Here is a 17828-nt window from a genome sequence, read left to right as displayed (position 1 = left end):
AGAACAACTTTATTCATTAAATTGCAAATGAAAACAAAACACAGGTCCCATGAGTGGTCATGTTACCTTGGTTCCACTGTCATCATTAAAACCGAATATTATCTCGAACTACCAAAGAAGCAGCTACTGTCCTCCAAACAAGAAAATGCAGCCCCCTTCAGTACTTCCAGTAAATTCCAAACCACCTGGACGTTTTGGAATATATGAAATTTTGTTAACACTTTGACAGACTGATTATTAGGTCTGTTGCAACATGAATATATCAACAGTTTTTGCAGTGAAATGTCTCATCTTACAAAATAGAGGATTTGAAAGCACTCTCGTTGCATTAATCTACAAAATATAGTGTTTCAATATTGGTCATAGTCTTGTCTAAATGTTGTTGAAATCACTTCAGGGTGACTGGAGGAAGGTTCCTTTTGAAAACTGGCTTGTTCCAATCATCAATATGGCCCCCAGGGCGGTGTTCTTGAAATCGGTTTCCGTCAATTACGAGAACGATTTTTCTGATCAAATTCATTTTTATGCCCCCGCCAATTCGTAATGCATTGCAGAGGCATTATGTTTTTACCGATGTCCGTTTGTCCCGTCTGTGCATTGGGGCGTCTGTGCATCCATTAGCCATCTGTAAGCTTATCGTTTCCGCTCATTTTAACGAGAATGCTTTGAGTAATAACAATGTAACTTTTTATGTGGGTAGAAAAAGATAACGTGTACAGCGGGCATTACAGACCAATAACTCTTTCACGATGTCAAATAAACCCAGTCAGCTATGACACCAGCTGCCTGGGGTTGTCTGAAAAACACTTCACTTTCCTAATACACCAACTCAATGTGCTCACGGGGGCATATGCCACGCCTGGCATTGCTCTTGTTTTTTTGGCTCACCGTAGGGAAGTCTATACAATACCGCAGTGTCAGTCGTCCGTCGTCGTCTGTCGTCGTCGTCGTCCGTCGTCCATCGTCGTCGTATCCTGTTTCAAATACAGTGGCACGTTTCTTAACCGCTAAGCCTATGAACTTGTAACTTTGTACACAGGACTTCCTTGGTCAGATGACCTGTGACACTAAATTTCGGTCCGATCTGATTCTTAATTTGGCCACCAGGGGGCCGAATGTAGATATCTAAAAAGTGTGATATCTCGCTTATTAATGACTTGTTTGGAATGAAATTTTTGTGGTAGGTACTCATAGCAAGGATACATCATATATCATACGGGTTTTTAATTTGACCTACTTTTCAAAGTCACAGAGGTCAAATGGCGTAAATTGGCTGTTTCAGTGTAACTATGGCACGTTTTTCAACCTCCACAGCTATGAACTTGAAACTTAGTACATATAGCCCCCTATACCATATAACCTCTGGTGCTGAATTTCGGTCTGATCTGATTCTCAACTTGGCCAACAGGGGGCCGAATGTGGATACCTAAAAAGTGTGATAATTCGCTTATCAAAAACTTGTTTTTAATAAAACTTTCGTGGTGGGTACTCATAGCAAGGATACATCATATATCGTACAGGTTTTTAATTTTAACTACTTTTCAAGGTTGCAGAGGTCAAATGGCATAAATTGGCTGTTTCAGTTTAACTATGGCACGTTTCTCAACCGCCACAGCTATGAAACTTGAAACTTGGTACATATAACCCCCTATATCAGATAACCTCTTGTGCTGAATATCGGTCCGATCTGATTCTCAATTTGGCCACCAGGGGGTCGAATGTGGATATCTAAAAAGTGTGATATCTCGCTTATTGATGACTTGTTTTCGATAAAACTTTTGTGGTAGGTACTCATAGCAAGGATACATCATATATCATATGAGTTTTTAATTTGACCTACTTGTCAAGGTCACAGAGGTCACAACGCAGACACAGATATGGCCGAAATTGCATGTTTTGTGTTTTTCGTGTTGTGGCAATCCAAAGGTCGTGAGTTCAAACCCCGGTCAGGGACGGCCAAAATTTTTTTTTTTATTTTATTATTTTTTATCTTTTCCCTTTTGTCTTTTCTGACTTGTATCTTACATTTTCTTGATTTTTGGCTCACCGTAGGGGAGTCTATGTAATACCGCAGTGTCCGTCGTCGTCGTCCGTCGTCGTATCCTATTTCAGAAACAGTGGCACGTTTCTTAACCGCTAGGGCTATGAACTTGAAACTTTGTACACAGCACCCCCTAGGTCAGGTGACCTCTGACACTGAATTTCGGTCCGATCTGATTCTCAACTTGGCCACCAGGGGGCCAAATGTCGATATCTAAAAAGTGTGATATCTCGCTCATTAGTGACTTGTTTTCGATGAAACTTGTGTTGTAGGTACTCATAGCAAATATACATCTTATATCATACGGGTTTTTAATTTGGCCTACTTTTCAAGTTCACAGAGGTCATATGGCGTAAATTGGCCGTTAGAGTGTAAACTATGGCACGTTTCTTAACCACTAAAGCTATGAACTTGAAACTTAGTACATATAACCCCCTATATCACATAGCCTCTGGTGCTGAATTTCAGTTTGATCTGATCCTCAACTTTGCCACCAGGGGGCCAAAAGTGGAAATCTAAAAAGTGTGATATCTCGCTTATAAGTGACTTTTCGATAAAATTTTTATGGTAGGTACTCTTAGGAAGAATACATCACATGTCTTACGGGTTTTCAATTTGACCTACTTTTCAAGGTCACAGAGGTCATATGGCGTAAATTGGCCGTTAGAGTGTAAACTATGGCACGTTTCTTAACCAGTAAAGCTATGAACTTGAAACTTGGTGCATATAACCCCCTACATCAGATAACCTTTGATGCCGAATTTTGGCCTGATCTGATTCTTTATTCGGCCACCAGGGTGCCATAATGGAAAAAGGAAGAAGTGCAATATCTTGCTTATTTGAGTGAATTGTTTTCGATAAAATTTTTATGGCAGGGACTTCTAGCAAGGATACACCACATGTCCTACGATTTTTGGATTTGACCTCCTTTTCTAGGTCACAGAGGTCAAATGGCGTAAATTGGCCATTAAAGTGTAACTATGGCACGTTTCTTAACTGCTGAAGCTATGAACTTGAAAGTTGGTACGTGTAACCCCCTACATCAGATAATCTCTGACATCGAATTTTGGCCTGATCTGATTCTTGATTTGGCCACCAGGGGGTCAAAACTGAAAAAGTAGGACGTGAAATATCTCGCTTATTAATGACTTTTTTTCGATGAATTTTTTATTGCAGGGACTCTTAGCAATCACACGATATTGATCTTGTTGATGTCATAGACAATTATTGGTTGGATCATAAACTTATATCTACTGCCCTGTCTTATTACTTGACATCAATACACATCTAAAAAAAGTCTTCATGCCTGATTGTGTTCACCATATTCACCTCTAAACTAAGCATGATCCTGCCTACTAAAAGATGTATACGGTGAGCACAATGGCCCCTGGCCGTTTCATTGTTTGTTAACCGCATCCTATTGCTTGATTAATTAGATTACACATGCACATCTGGATCTAACAGCCGCTTCGTCTTGCATGCTGTAGCCATGATTCAGCTCAAAACTTGTGTGAGTGGTGGCCCATAGTGTTCTGAAAGTAAACTACACTGTGCTGACGATCTAAGGGGATTCCCCATCCAGTTTCTAAGTGTTGCCTGGGCCTAGGCGAGTCACAAACATAGGACGCCATATGATGTCTTACGCTATGCACGGTCTTTTGGCCAGGACGTTATATGGTGTGTTACGCAGTTAACAGGTTAAAGAGAAAGTTGATTAGAACCACACTGCTTTTTGTCCCCCGGAGCTTGTTTAGGGGGACATGGTATTAGTACATGGCACCAACTTTGTGCTCGTTTCAACACTACAGCTTCTAAACGACTCAAGCAATTTAATCGATATTTTGTGGAAAGAGTAAAGGACATCTGAAAATGTGTCCCACTAATAATCATCTCGGTCAGATTCCCGGCCTGGCCAGTAGGGCTCAAAATGTTGCGCTGCTCGGCACTCGGCGCTCGTCGCTCGCCGCTCGCCGGACGCATGTTTCCCTTCCGCTCTATAACTTCTGAACGACAAAATATTTTGGATTGAAAATTGGTGTGCTGATAGAGGGTGGGCCAAAGGTGTGTCACATCGATAAAAAGGCAGAGTTTGATTCTCCATTTGGCCGCCAGGGGGCCAAAACCAAAAACACATAAAGTGTTATAACTCGCTTAATATTCGTCGGATATTTACCATATTTTTATGGTAGACTAAGCTAACATAGATACACGATATATCATCCGGGTTTTTAGTTTCATTAATTTTTCTGCCCTATAGGGGGCGCTTCCTGAAAAGCATGAAAATTCCCTTCCGCTCTGTAACTTTTGAACGATAAAATATTTTGGATTGAAATTTCGTGTCCTGATAGAGGGTGAGCCGAAGGTGTGTCGCGTCAAAACATCGGCCGAGTTTCATTCTCAATTTGGTCACCAGGGGTCCAAAACCAAAACCATGTAAAGTGTTAGAACTCGCTTAATATTTCTGCGATCTTTACCAAATCTTTATGGTAGACTAGGCTAACAAATTCCTTTCCGCTCTGTAACTTCTGAACGAGAAAATATTTTGGCTTGAAATTTGGTGTGTCACGTTACTGGGACACCCAACTGAACCATAAACTTCAGTCAATGACAGCCAACAACACTGGATTCAAACTACACATTTTTCAAAAATCACCCAACGGCAACAGGTGACATTCAACGCTATGCTTGTCATTACTGTAGTCACAGCGAGCATTTAAAACGACCCATAAACTTCTGAGTAGATATCGGGTCGTATATGACTTTTATCGGCCCATTAACGTTTTCCCGCCCCAAAAGACTGCACTGGTCCATGGAGGCCGCCATTTACATAGTATGACGTTACAAAATTGTATGATATGTCATGTCGACCTTTATTGCGCAGAGGTGCGTAAATTTTGCAAGTACCTGACCTGTCGGCAACAAAAGTAGGTTCTTCTTGGATTTTACATGGTATGACATAATTTTTAGCTCACCTCTTAGCAGAGGTGAGCTTATCCCAATGTGGCGTCCGTCGTCGTCGTCGTCCGTCGTCGTCCGTCGTCCGTTAGCAGGGCACGTTTTGTAACTGTTAGAGCTATTGAGTTGAAACTTGGTACACATGTACCCTTAGGTAATGACACCTTGGAGACCAAGTTTCGGTCCGATTCGTTTCATGGTTTGGCCACCAGGGGGCCAAACGTTAAAAGTGAAAATATGCAATATCTCCCTTAATAGTAGTCGGGAAATTTTGAAAAAAATATGGTAGGTACTAGCAAAGGTGAATCATATATCTTCCGGGTTTTTGATTTGACCTCCTTTTCAAGGTCACAGAGGTCAAATGGTGTAAATTGGCCATTAGGATGTAATGATGGCACGTTTCTAAACTGCAATGACTATTGATACCAAATTTGGTACACATTTACCCCTTAGTCAGGTGATCTCAGGGACCGAAGTTTGGTCCAATATGATTCACCACTTGACCACCAGGTGGCAAAATCCAAAAACCTTAAAAATGTGATTATTCCTTAACTTCTTGCCCGATTGCCACCAATTTGATATCATATGTACATCTAACCACCATACAGTATATGTCACACAGGTGTTTAATTTGACCTTCTTGTCAAGGTCACAGAGGTCAAATGGCATAAATTCGCCGTCAGGCCGTAACTATGGCAGGTTTCTTAACTGCAATGACTATTGATCACAAATTAAGTACACATGTACCCCTTGGTCAGGTGATCTCAGGTACCGAAGTTTGGTGCGATCTGATTTGCCGTTTGGCCTCCAGGGAGGGGGCCAAATCCTAAATGCTTCAAAATGCCATTATTTCTAGTAATGACTTGCCCGATTGGCACCAATTTTATATCATAGGTACATCTAATTCTAACAACCATTCAATGTGTCACCCGGGTCTTCTTTGATTTGACCTACTTTTCAAGGTCACATAGGTCGAATGTACTGTAAATTGGCCATTTTGGGGAAATTGTAATTGCTTTGACCTACATCAAACATAACACTATATGACACAATACCATGCTCTTTATCCATGTTTCCTCCACATGAGGTGAGCACAATGGCCCTGGCCATTTTTCCAAAACATGGTTGACATCTGTTTTTGAGGGCAAGACATTTGCCTCTTGAATGGCCGATTTAAATCCCCGATATAGGTCATGTGGCAACATTTCAGCTCGGAAATTTGGTCAGTTGTGATATATGGAGTTAATGTCTCGGGGGTAAATTGTATTTTGAACGATTTTAAATGCGTTCTACTTACTCTTTGACATTAACCAAGTCGCCATTTAGTGAGAAAAATGGCAGTTTAAACAAACAGTGAGGTGTGTTGGCCTGTGTAGGTTAGTATCGTATCGTATTGTTTTGTCGCACCGTGCAGTATTCAGACGATACTCATTCAAGAACGAATAGTACTTCGATTTCTGTCGGTTCGTACTATATCTTTTATCAGACAGTACTACAAATTTTTTTGGGTTGTGTGCTGTTTTCTCTCGGACTGTACTGCAAACCTTCATTGTACGGTATGCGCACAGCACGATACGGTCTTCGGATCGTTGTCGGTTCCTACTCGGACCGTACAGCTCAAAAACGATGCTTAGTTCTGGTACTAGCTGTATAATGCTGTTTTTCTGATATTACTCATATCAAAATATAAAGTGACAAAAGTGTTTTCATAGTGTGTATTTAATTTGTTGCCCTTTTCATTAGCATTGTTAATTTTACATAAGTTTTGCTTTTTTAGGTATGCGCATACTGGTGATGCTCCTGCTGGACACTCTGCCGATGTTAGGAAATGTACTTCTTCTATGTTTCTTTGTCTTCTTCATCTTTGGTATTGTTGGGGTACAATTGTGGGCTGGATTACTGCGACAACGGTGCTTTTTGAAACTTCCTAAAAATGTCATTGGAAATGAGTAAGTTGGTTATAATTTTTTACTCCTATAATTTGTGTATCTTTCACCCCATTTTTAAAGTGTACCAAATTCTCAACAGGGCATTTACCATTTGTGGCTGCCATGACATCCTTTCACTCGTGTATGAATATAGGATTGTCTAGCGGTGTCAAACTGGTAAGACATGTCACATACCTCTCCATTTCTATACCGTGTCTATACGTATATGTCAATTTGAGTCCATATATGAGTCCATTTGAGTCTATATATTCCTGTCTTTAAAGTCATACATGTATATGTATGCTAAAAGGTATAGATGTATGCTAAAAGGTATAGATTAGAGAAGAATGAATAACTAAAATAACCAATAAATAAGTGCTTTTTGAATCACATGGTGATCAGTTGCAATTGACCCCCTAGCCATTTGCAAGAGTTGCTATTAAAGGCAAGACCAACAGACAAAATGATACCTCTGTCATCCTCATACTTTCGATAATAACTGAGTTACTTTGATATTTGTGAAAGGAGAAAATCATGAACATTTTTATATTCTCTATTTTCTTAATTGAGCACTCGGCCTTCAGAAAATTGATATTAGCCTAATTAACATGTTTTGTTTTGCGGGGATTAATTAGTACCGGGTTGAAATGAAATAATTCAGGCAGAAGCAGTCCGATAAGTTTAACGGTTAATGAAATGGACCTAATTTAATTACCAAATACCAAAAGCCCCCTATATTTAGGATTAGAGCTAAGTGCTAGTCTTCCAATAGCTAGTTCAATATTCTTCTTTAATCAATACTTGCCATTTCTTATGACTTGTTATACATATGCCATGAAGATTTTAACACAGTGGCTATTGGAGCTTTTTTGCTCACCGTAGGGGAGTCAGAGTCTGAACAATAGGGCTGTGTCCTCCATCGTCGTCTGTATCCTGTTTCAAAAACAGTGGCATGTTTCTTACCTGCTTGAACTTGAAACTCAATACACAGGACCCCCCTATGTCAGGTGACCTTTATCATTGAATTTCGATCAGATCTGATTCTTGACTTGGCCACCAGGGGGCCAGAAGTTGAAACCTAAAAAGTGTGATATCTCTCTTGTGAGTGACTCGTTTTCAATTAAATTTTAATGGTAGGTTTTCCTAGGAAAGATACATCCCATATCATACAGGTTTTTGATTTGACCAAATTTTCAAGGTGAAAGAAGTCAAATGGCGTAAATTGAGTGTAACTATGGCTCGTTTCTTTATCGCTAAAGCTATGAACTTGGAATTTGGTACACATGACTCCCTACAGCATATAACCGCCGACATTGAATTTTGATCTGATCTGATTCTTGCCTTGGCCACCAGGGGGCCAATACTAAAAAAGGTAAAAAGTGCAATTGCCTGCTTATTAATGATTTATTTTGATGATAACTCACACAACGTAGTGAGTCTAATGGTTACGTATACACTATATGTAAAGTGTAAACAAAATGCATATATTTATCATGTCCATCGAATCTGAAAAAATATGTGCAGACCCATGACATTTCTGGTTCTGGTTTTTCTTGCACTGCTACCGTCCCCTAAAGACACAACAAAGGAATGCACCCAAGTACCGGTAGCGTCTGGAGCAAGTGGCGGCGGAAATGGAAAGGAAAATTCAAAATGAAAGGGGAAAAAAACACTTCGACAAGACGTGACAGAAAAGGTCAATGTTGGTCTTTTTGCCCCGAACTTTACATTTGTTTTATTGTTGGATTGATGCTAATAGAAAATAAACTAATCAAAAGTCAAATTATTGAAATGATAACCTCTTTTAGTGACAATATTTCATGTTCTTTACAAATTCCATCTGGTCCAAAAATAACAACTTGTTCATTTCCACACTTGCCGGGCAGCTTGTCTTTTGAATCAGTTAATTGTTTTTATTAACAAATATGCAATTTCTCTCCGCACAAAGATGAAAACAACATTGACCAGCGAGTGGATAACTTTCTGCATTTGTCAGTTTATCTGTAAACTACCCTCAGTGCACTAAAATCATTACATTTGTTCTGAAATTAATTGTTTGATGTGGGTGAATGTTCAGTTTCATTGTTTACTACAGAGTGTCTCCCAAAAAAAGCATAACCACCTCATTCATTTATAGCTCAGCTGACCAAAGGTCAGCAGAGCTGGTCAAATAGCTATTCAGTGTTTGTGAGTGAGTGAGTGAGTGAGTGAATAAGTCAATCTGTTCAACTATACCCCGACGTTTTGTAACGACTGAAGCCAGACACTTCAGATTTATAGTAGTTGTAGATCTTGGTGAACTCTGATCAGAAACCAAAATGAGCGCGATTCGACCTACTTTCTGCGAGCGAGACGCCGTAAAAGAAATTGGCCTATCTCGGCCTAGGCACATCAAAATCAGTCACAATATGCTTTAATATTGTGATAAAAATTTCATATAATTATACATTTTTTAAAAACTTGAAATTTTGATCAGGAGGGGGCGCAATGTTCCTTAGAATATTTTTCGTCAATTCAAATTCCTGCCGAATGACTTCATCTATCGACGAGGTTTACTATTCGCCAGGTATCAAAATGGCGGCTGCAGATCAACGCTTTCGGTGTTGATGTGGTAAGTAAAATATCAAATTTTTATCCAGCTGTATCTTTGATGTTCATGACCATCGGGTGCATATGTTTTGATAAAAACGTCGAGTAGTGATGGATCTTTTCAAATTTGCCTATAGTTTTTAATCAATTGAAGCCAGAGGTTTTCTTTTGGTACCCGTAGTTTTATAATTTTCAGAAAATTATTGAAGTGGTGGTTGGTATTTTAGGCCAAATAATTTCGATATTTTGGCATTAACTTTGCGTTGGATCCCCATCAATTATTATATCTGAACTTAGTTTCAAATAGCCTACGCAATTATCATTTCGGTGATATGTAATGCATGCATGTAATAATTGATTAATCTGCCTAAAACGCGCAATTAAAACGGCGAAAGGTCTTGATAAACATGATTCATTTGATGGACTCATGATGGACTCATGATTCATTTGATGGACACCTTATTTGATAGTACCTCACCATTAAGTCCAATAGATCCTGTGCTGTCACATGTCGCAGACGATAGACAATTTTCAAAATGTAGTACACCACTCGCTCATCTTTAAGCCCAGCTCTCGGCTCACATCATGTGGGCACGGTTGGCTGTTGACTGTTATGGTTCAGTCTGTGAGACTAATTTAAAGAGGTTACACTTTTATTTTGAATTGAAAAACAGCGCATAGGACTGACTTTTCACTGAGAAAAAAAGTGTGCCCTTCGAAGGTTAAGTCTCTTTCTGAATTTGCTTCCATAGATGCCTTGTTCAGGATATCATCTGACAAATGCCTGATCAAGCACAGACTGTATCCGGTGGTGTACATTTCCCCGTCTATGTCACCCTTTTTTAGCTCAGCTGACTAAGTCAGCCGAGCTTGTCAAATAAGTTGTTCAGTGGCGTCCGTCTGTCCATCCATCCATCCATCCATCCATCCGTCCGTTAAACCCATGGTGCACATTTTGTAACCGTAAGACCTAGAGACTTCAATTTTGCATTTCTGGATACTTCTGGTCAAACTCTACTTTCAAAACAAAATTTGTCGCCATTCGACCTACTTCCTGCGAGCGAGAGTGCATGAAGGAAACTGGCCTATATCGGCCTAGGAGCAGCAGAATTAGTCGAAATATGCTCTAATATTAAGATAAAATTCTTGAAAATCTATTTTATTGAGAAAAAGTTCAAAATTTTAACAGGAGAGGGCGCTACCTGCCTTTTGATTATTTCTGCCGATTCAAATTCCCGCCCGATGACGTCAGCCATCAATGAAGTCTCCTATTTGCCAGTTCTCAAAACATGGCAGCTACACAACAAAAGCAGTAGCTCCAGGAATAAATCACTGTTCACTTCAGCTTCGTAATCGATTGTACCCCCACTTTATTGTGTTTTGTGTGGTGTTCCTATTCAATCAACGATGTAAGGCCTTATTATGTTGGTTTTAATTGAGAAGGTGCATTATAAGCGGCGTACGAAATACCGAAGCGGAGACAAAATGGCGGCATGTTGTTAACGCTATGTGCAATAATCTTGGAGCTCAATGACACTCAAGTACCCAATTTTCTGCTTAAAAAGTAGTCTGGTAGGCGATATTATCACTAGTTCGTTTCGGTGGTAGTCATAAGGTCTTTAGGGACTAAATTCAGAAATTAGTTCTTGAATATTTGGCGACATTTCTGTGAAAACGATATCGGAAGTGCATGCTCTGTTCGCGATGACATCGCCGATGTATTTTGAAGTGGAGAATTCCCACAGTATGTGCAGTGAATCGGCATGATTCTGTTCGCCTATTATGTTTTAGTTCTACGATTCTTTCAAGAGTAAAAAGTAGACATTCTAAGCAATACAATAATGTCACTCCCATAAAAATTGATTGGAAATTGAGGGAGCTACAGCATTCTCTTCGGCAACTGGCAGCGCTGAAAAAATACATTGCATACTGTACAATACCAAATGGCACATTTTAAAAAGCGCTCATTGGACAACGTAGGGAATCACCAGAAATGACGTCATCGCTGGTCTAAATAGAAAACTACGGTGGCGCAGTAGAGCACAAGAAAAGGTTTAGCATTAACTTCGTCATGCAAGCTTCAGCAACAAAACGATTTCTCATGAATGATTTATTTGATCATCATCAGCTTGTTTCCCCTGATAGATAAAAAAATGATTTACAATTTCCATCAAAGTTTTCTATTTTGTGTATAGTCACGTGTTATTTAACTGGCAAGGAGCCAAGCAGTTTTGAATATTCGCGGGAAAATACTTCGTACTTGTAAACGAGGCTATGACAATGAGTATCCTCATTCATGGCATAAACTTCATGTTTCGGTAAATATTTTCATACGATGATTTCACACGAATTGTGGTCAGGATTGAGGAATGAACAGTGGCATAATTATGTCAACCAAAAACATTGGTACCGTAGTGAACGCAAAAGGATATCAAATACCATGGAGCATGCCATTTTCATGCATAATGAACTAAACACCGGGAAGATATTAATGATATTAACTCAGCTGAGCGCCAGGCCCTTGGGCCTCTTGTTATTAGCTCAGCTGACAAAGTCAGCGGAGCTAGTCAAATAGCTATTCGATTGGTGTCCGTCCTTCCTTCCATCCATCCTGCCATCCTTCCATCTAGCCATCTGTAGACAAAGTTGGGCGTTTTGTAATCATACAACTGAGGCACTTCAAATCTCGTCTTGCTTATAAACACCACAGAAAATGTTGGTTACGGAAAAATTTTTGGGCGATTCGACTCAAATTCAGCTCCCCAGGGGGCAAAATGCGTAAATGAAAAAAAATTTTTTTGACGCTCTATTCCAGGAGATAAAAGCTTGAAATAAAGTTGAAAAGGTCTTCATGATACAGAAGTTTTGATATAAAATAGATTAGTGTTGATTTATATCACCAGTTGGCGGTAGTGAGCAAAACTGTTGTTTGACCCCAGATGACCCCGCTTTAAATTTCCCGCCGCGAACTAACTTGGAACAAGGGAATACCGGACTGCTGGTATTGCCAGTGCATCCACTGTATGAACGGCTCGTCTTGGGTAAATTGACGAGGCGGCTCGACCCTCCACTGCGCGGTCGAGGTTACCTGGCGTACTATCATCAAGAAAATGGCGATGACCTTTTTATTTCTACCGGAGTGATGATTTTGTAAGTGACAAATTTTCTTTTTTAAGCCTTTACGGAAACGTATTTTGGTACGAAAATTCACACGTTTATAGAAAATATCAACGAGAATGTGTTCAAATGCCCTCATAACGATGAGTTCAACGGAATTTGGTCAAAACAACCTTCGAATGGAGTCAACTTTCTTTGGGAAATTGAAGCGACGACCTCATTATTTATCGTAATTTATGCAGATCTGAGTCCAGCTGATGGGTGATGTTCTGATTTGTGTTCAAACTATTGGAAACTTCGGAAATTAGTTCTATTATTAGTTCTACTATTCTGCAGGAGTATATTATAGCCATTGATGTTGACGGCTAAAAGCACGAAAACTTTGTTCAGGTTTCTCGTCCAATCACGTGACCTCTCCAACACTCGATAATGCACTCTTTTCGTCCACGTTTTAGGCCAATCTTCGGCATGAACATGAAATCTAATAAGCGCAGTACTTAAATCAGATGTTTCTCCTGCCTTGAAAACATTCCTGGGTAAAATCCATTGAGTTTAGCCGAGTTAATCTACTTTTTCCGTGCTTAAAATCTCTGCTGCTGAATTCTATTAATAGAAACTATTAACATCGCGGCAGTGTGGTTCCCATTGTGCGCCCTCCCACTTCACACCATGTCAGGAAGTTTTACGGAGAGGGAGGGCGTACGGTAAGAAGAATGGCCAAAATGACGTCACGTTTTCCTGGCAATGCCTCTTGCCATGTTAATTTGCAAAATTAAAAGCAGATTTCACCACTAACCAGTCAAATCGGAATACGACGGCGCAATATGTTCTCGCTTTCCTCCTGCTAAAAAACCTTGTTCCCACACTCCTATTTTAATTTATGCCAAGGAATATGATATGATCTGTTTTCACTTGTTTTCAATTAAATGGTATTCATATAATGAGATCAATAGTAGTGTCCGTGTCAGATCCCATCGTTCAACTAACTAGTCTTCTCTCCCCAGGTGCCTCACACGGACCTTCAGGTCCCCATACTCAAGACCAACTCTTACGATATCGCCCTCAAAACAACCCTGGAGTCATGAAGTCACAGGTGCTCCTGTGAAATCTCAGTTCTAGTTTATTTATCAAACTTTATCGAGTGTTATCGAATCGAATGGATGTGTCGATCGTCGGGGCGGATTGATATGTGGTTAGGTTGTGCGTCCAAGGCGATTAGGTCATTCAGTTAGTTTGAGAAAGATCATGATCATGAAGATGGGGCTTAATCAATTACCTGCACTCCCTGTGGGGTGAATAACATTACCTTTTGAACAGCTGGCTGTAGGGGGATGATTGGAACAGCCGGTATAGCTGCTGACCTGCTGAACCCAGGTTAATGTTATTTTCAATCCACGATTGCAGGTCACCTGATTTTCGAGATTTCGCGGGAAATGAAATTGTAAACAAACGCATGTGTGCAGTTCAAATGAAAACAAAAATGTATTTTTGGTACTTTTGGTTGCTGGACTTGGGTTTTCCCGCAGTTAGGAGCTGGGGTCAAATTGGTGGTCTCTTGTGCTGTTTTAGTCAGAGGAGCCCTGGATTATGAAGGGATTTTCATATTAAGGTGAACATGGTCTTTTTATGTGCCCAGCTCACCACAGCTTTCAATACTTGATGTATCTGAAGAGGCACGCGGAACCTGACATGGCCTTACCAAGGAGCTGCTCACGGTGCTGAACTTCTAACTTGCCTGTCGACTAAGTGCCTTTTTGGCCGAGACATTGCTACATGTAGGAGGAGCACGCATTTTAAATTTATAGTAGTGATAGTACAATTGGTTCGAGCCATTTTGAAGCCGACATGTGAAGGCCTATCTGGGTTCTCCTTCTTCTCTGTATAAAAAGGGGCATATTGCTGACTAAGGAACAAGGCATATTGACATTGCCTCATCATCTCGTTGGGACCAATTGATATACTTTTATATGCACGCATACATATGCCATTTCAGGGTCCGAGTCTGTGGACAATTGGTTTGATTAATTTGTCTCTTCGATATTGCTCCTTTATTGCATTAGATTTTCATCGCAATTCAATCTATTCAAGATATAGCCAATTTGAACCTGTCTGCGCCAAGGATAGATTGGTTCCAGATCGACTCACTAGGGATATGCAGTTGAGCACAATGTCATGAAAAACGACCCTTTGCATTGTAAATTCCAATCACCTGCAGGACAGGTCAATTTCTCTCAATAAAATTAATTTCGTTGAATCCTGTAATCTCTACCTTATTAAAAAAAAGACAGTGGTTTTAGTCCCAAACTGGTAATTTTTTTTTTTCCTCTGTTAAATCAGGATACCTCTCAATTACAGACAGCATTTTGTATCCTTGTGCTGTACAACCCAGCCTGGACATACCACAGTTGTCCACGGAGAAGTCTCATCCTCTGACACTTCTTTTCTGTAAAGCTACCGATACAACATACTGAACTAGGGATATCTTCTGTTGCCTCCTGTAATATTTACATACCGTGGCTGATTAGTTCAATCATATTTCATCCAGCTGGCAGCTCTGCATTGGAAATTTTAGTGGTATAGCGTGTTCTCTTGACCTTCAAACAGTAGTATAAAGCCGATATTTACTACTTTATACCCTCAGTCCTATGTTATTAGGTCATCCAGCTGAGCGCCAGGACCTTGGGCCTCTTGATCAGTCAGTGTTAATTTCTCCTCTCTTTTTTTACAGATTAACTGTTGTTGGTTATTGCAAGAGGAGTCTTTGGCACATTTCAAGTCCAGTAAAGCACTTTCTGTTCCCACATCCATTCCCGGAGAGCGTTATCAAATATCTGCCGCAAGGGAACAAAATATCTGCCGAAAGGCTTCAAATATCTGCCGCACCAATAAAGTTCATTTTGTTAACCAACCCTTTATCTTCTTTTCTTCACATACAAAAAAGGCCATCCCAAACATTTGGCTGCATCCACTTCATCAATGTCCAGACAACAGTCAGTTCATTTCACCATTGTAAAGCACCAGGCCCCAGACAACAGTCGGTTCATTTGACCATTGTAAAGCACCAGGCCCCACCTCACAAAATACACTGTAATAATTATGTACCTTGTGTCCATGTGCATGTTATTAGTTCCACCTACGTGACCTATGCTGCATGAACACAAGGACTCCACTCTTTGACGTCACCACACAACTCCTTGACGTCATCACACACCCCACTACTGCAACAGTAATATAAATGACTTTACGTCATAATAGCAGGGTGACGTCAACTCAGTACTTCAGCATGCACTGATATAGCAAGAAGGTCTTTCGCACCAGCACTTCTGTGTGCTAGACGTTACAGCTTCATGTTGCCTCATAATAACAGGGTACCAACACACACTTGGCCCTTGCCTTCACCTGGCCATTTCAGCTGAGCGCCAGGCCCTTGGGCCTCTTGTCAATGAAAAGGATGGTTAATGGTTGGAGTTAGCACCAGCATCAAAATCAAAAGTCATGGTTGTGTTAGCTATAGCATATGAGAAGGAAGGGTCATGGTTGGGGTTAGCTAAAGCATGAAAAGGCTGGGTAATTGTTGGAGTTAGCGACAGCATCAAAATCAAAGGTCATGGTTAGAGAGCGTGTATGACTATGAGAAGGAAGTGTCATGGTTAGAATTAGCAATAGCATGAAAAGGAAGGGTAATGATGGTTGAGATTAGTGCACCACTATAAGGTGTCAGAAGGACTCGAGATAGTTTGGGGGGTTCCACTCCATCGGCTCGGGATAAGTGTCTCAGAAGGACTTATTGAGAGTCCAATGGGGGTTTGGGGGGTCTTCCCCCCATTTCTCTTGCTAAAACATGTAAGAAGGATGAGGCTTTGGGGGACTCGCCCAATGCACTGGCTTAAACACGTCAGAAGGACGAGGATTTGGGGGGGGGGGGGAGTGGCTCCCCCATGTCAAACAGTTGTGTGAGTTCACTAGAGCTTGCACTTTACATATCATTTTTATTGTAGGTACTCCTAGCAAGGATACATCACATATCCTACGGGTTTTTGATTTAACCTAATTTTCAAGGTCAAAGTGGTCAATTGGTGTAAATTGGCCATTCGTGTATAACTATGGCACGTTTCTTAACCGCTAGAGCTATGAACTTGAAATTTAGTACACATGACTCCCTATGTCATTTAACCTCTTGCACCAAATTTCATTCCAGTCTGATTCTTGACTTGGCTACCAGGGGGCCAGAAGTGGAAACCTAAAACGTGCGATATTTCTCTTATGAGTGACTTGTTTTCGATAACATTTTTATGGTAGGTTCTCCTTGCAAGGAAACCTCACATATCCTATGTGTTTTTGATTTGACCTCATTTTCAAGGTCACATAGGTTTGAGTGTAACTTGAGCATGTTTCTTAACCGCTAAAGCTATGTACAGTAGAACCTCCCTTGGCGGACACCTCTCTCAGGCGGACACCTATACATTACGAACACGTCCGTCCAGTCCCGATTTTTTTCTAATTCATTTCCAATAACAAAAACCTCTGTACGGTGGACACCTCTCTCCTCCAAATTGCGGACAGGGCGATGGCCAATTTTTGGTCCAATTCCATCCCAATTACGGACAGTAGGCAAAAACAATGGTTTCCCACGTGCACTTGGAGAGTCAAGTAGGCCCGACAGGTGTGATATTTGCGTAATTAATCAACGTAATTACCCCATGGCATTGTGTTTTTGTATCCCGATTAAGCCGCAACATTTGTTTACACATCTTTTCAACTAATCACATAGGCCTATTGTGTCAACGGATACTCATAAATCCTAGCGGTTTTGTCAGTTTTGCGGCGAATATGCGTTAGTAGAGAAATTAGAAAAAAAAAAATTAATCAATAATTATGGTGTTTTTTCACACATTATGACATGTCGAGGAGATTTTGCAATAAAAGGGGCACCTTTTACAAGAGAGATTGTTCACTCTCTTGAGTTCCAAAGTAGCTCATGTCATTCAACGCAACATCACAAGCAAATACCGATCAGCCAACAGGTTTAAAGTTTCTACGCTAGATGTCGACACAGAGAAAACCAGGACCTGCAAGGCAGGAACTTCAAATCCACCTATCGAACGATTTGGCATAACCTCTCTATTGCGGACACCTCTCTATTGCGAAATGTTAGCTATCGCACTTCTTGCGATCGCTAGATAAAATGCAAACTTGGC

General features: G+C 40.5%; 1 protein-coding gene across 1 annotated transcript in view; it reads left to right on the top strand.

The window, feature by feature from the left end:
- LOC135482751 (voltage-dependent T-type calcium channel subunit alpha-1H-like) overlaps nucleotides 1-17828 on the top strand; it is a 603345-nt gene that overhangs the window by 87208 nt on the left and 498309 nt on the right. Inside the window, exon 3 of the mRNA XM_064763135.1 lies at nucleotides 6774-6945. Within this exon, the coding sequence (XP_064619205.1) occupies nucleotides 6774-6945 (172 nt within the window). The remainder of the gene's footprint in view (nucleotides 1-6773; nucleotides 6946-17828) is intronic.

This window comes from Lineus longissimus, chromosome 1 (assembly GCF_910592395.1).
Source record: "Lineus longissimus chromosome 1, tnLinLong1.2, whole genome shotgun sequence".
In the NCBI taxonomy this organism is placed as follows: domain Eukaryota; kingdom Metazoa; phylum Nemertea; class Pilidiophora; order Heteronemertea; family Lineidae; genus Lineus; species Lineus longissimus.
The sequence above is the reverse complement of the archived record's forward strand: the minus strand, read 5'-3'. Positions and strand labels throughout refer to the sequence as shown.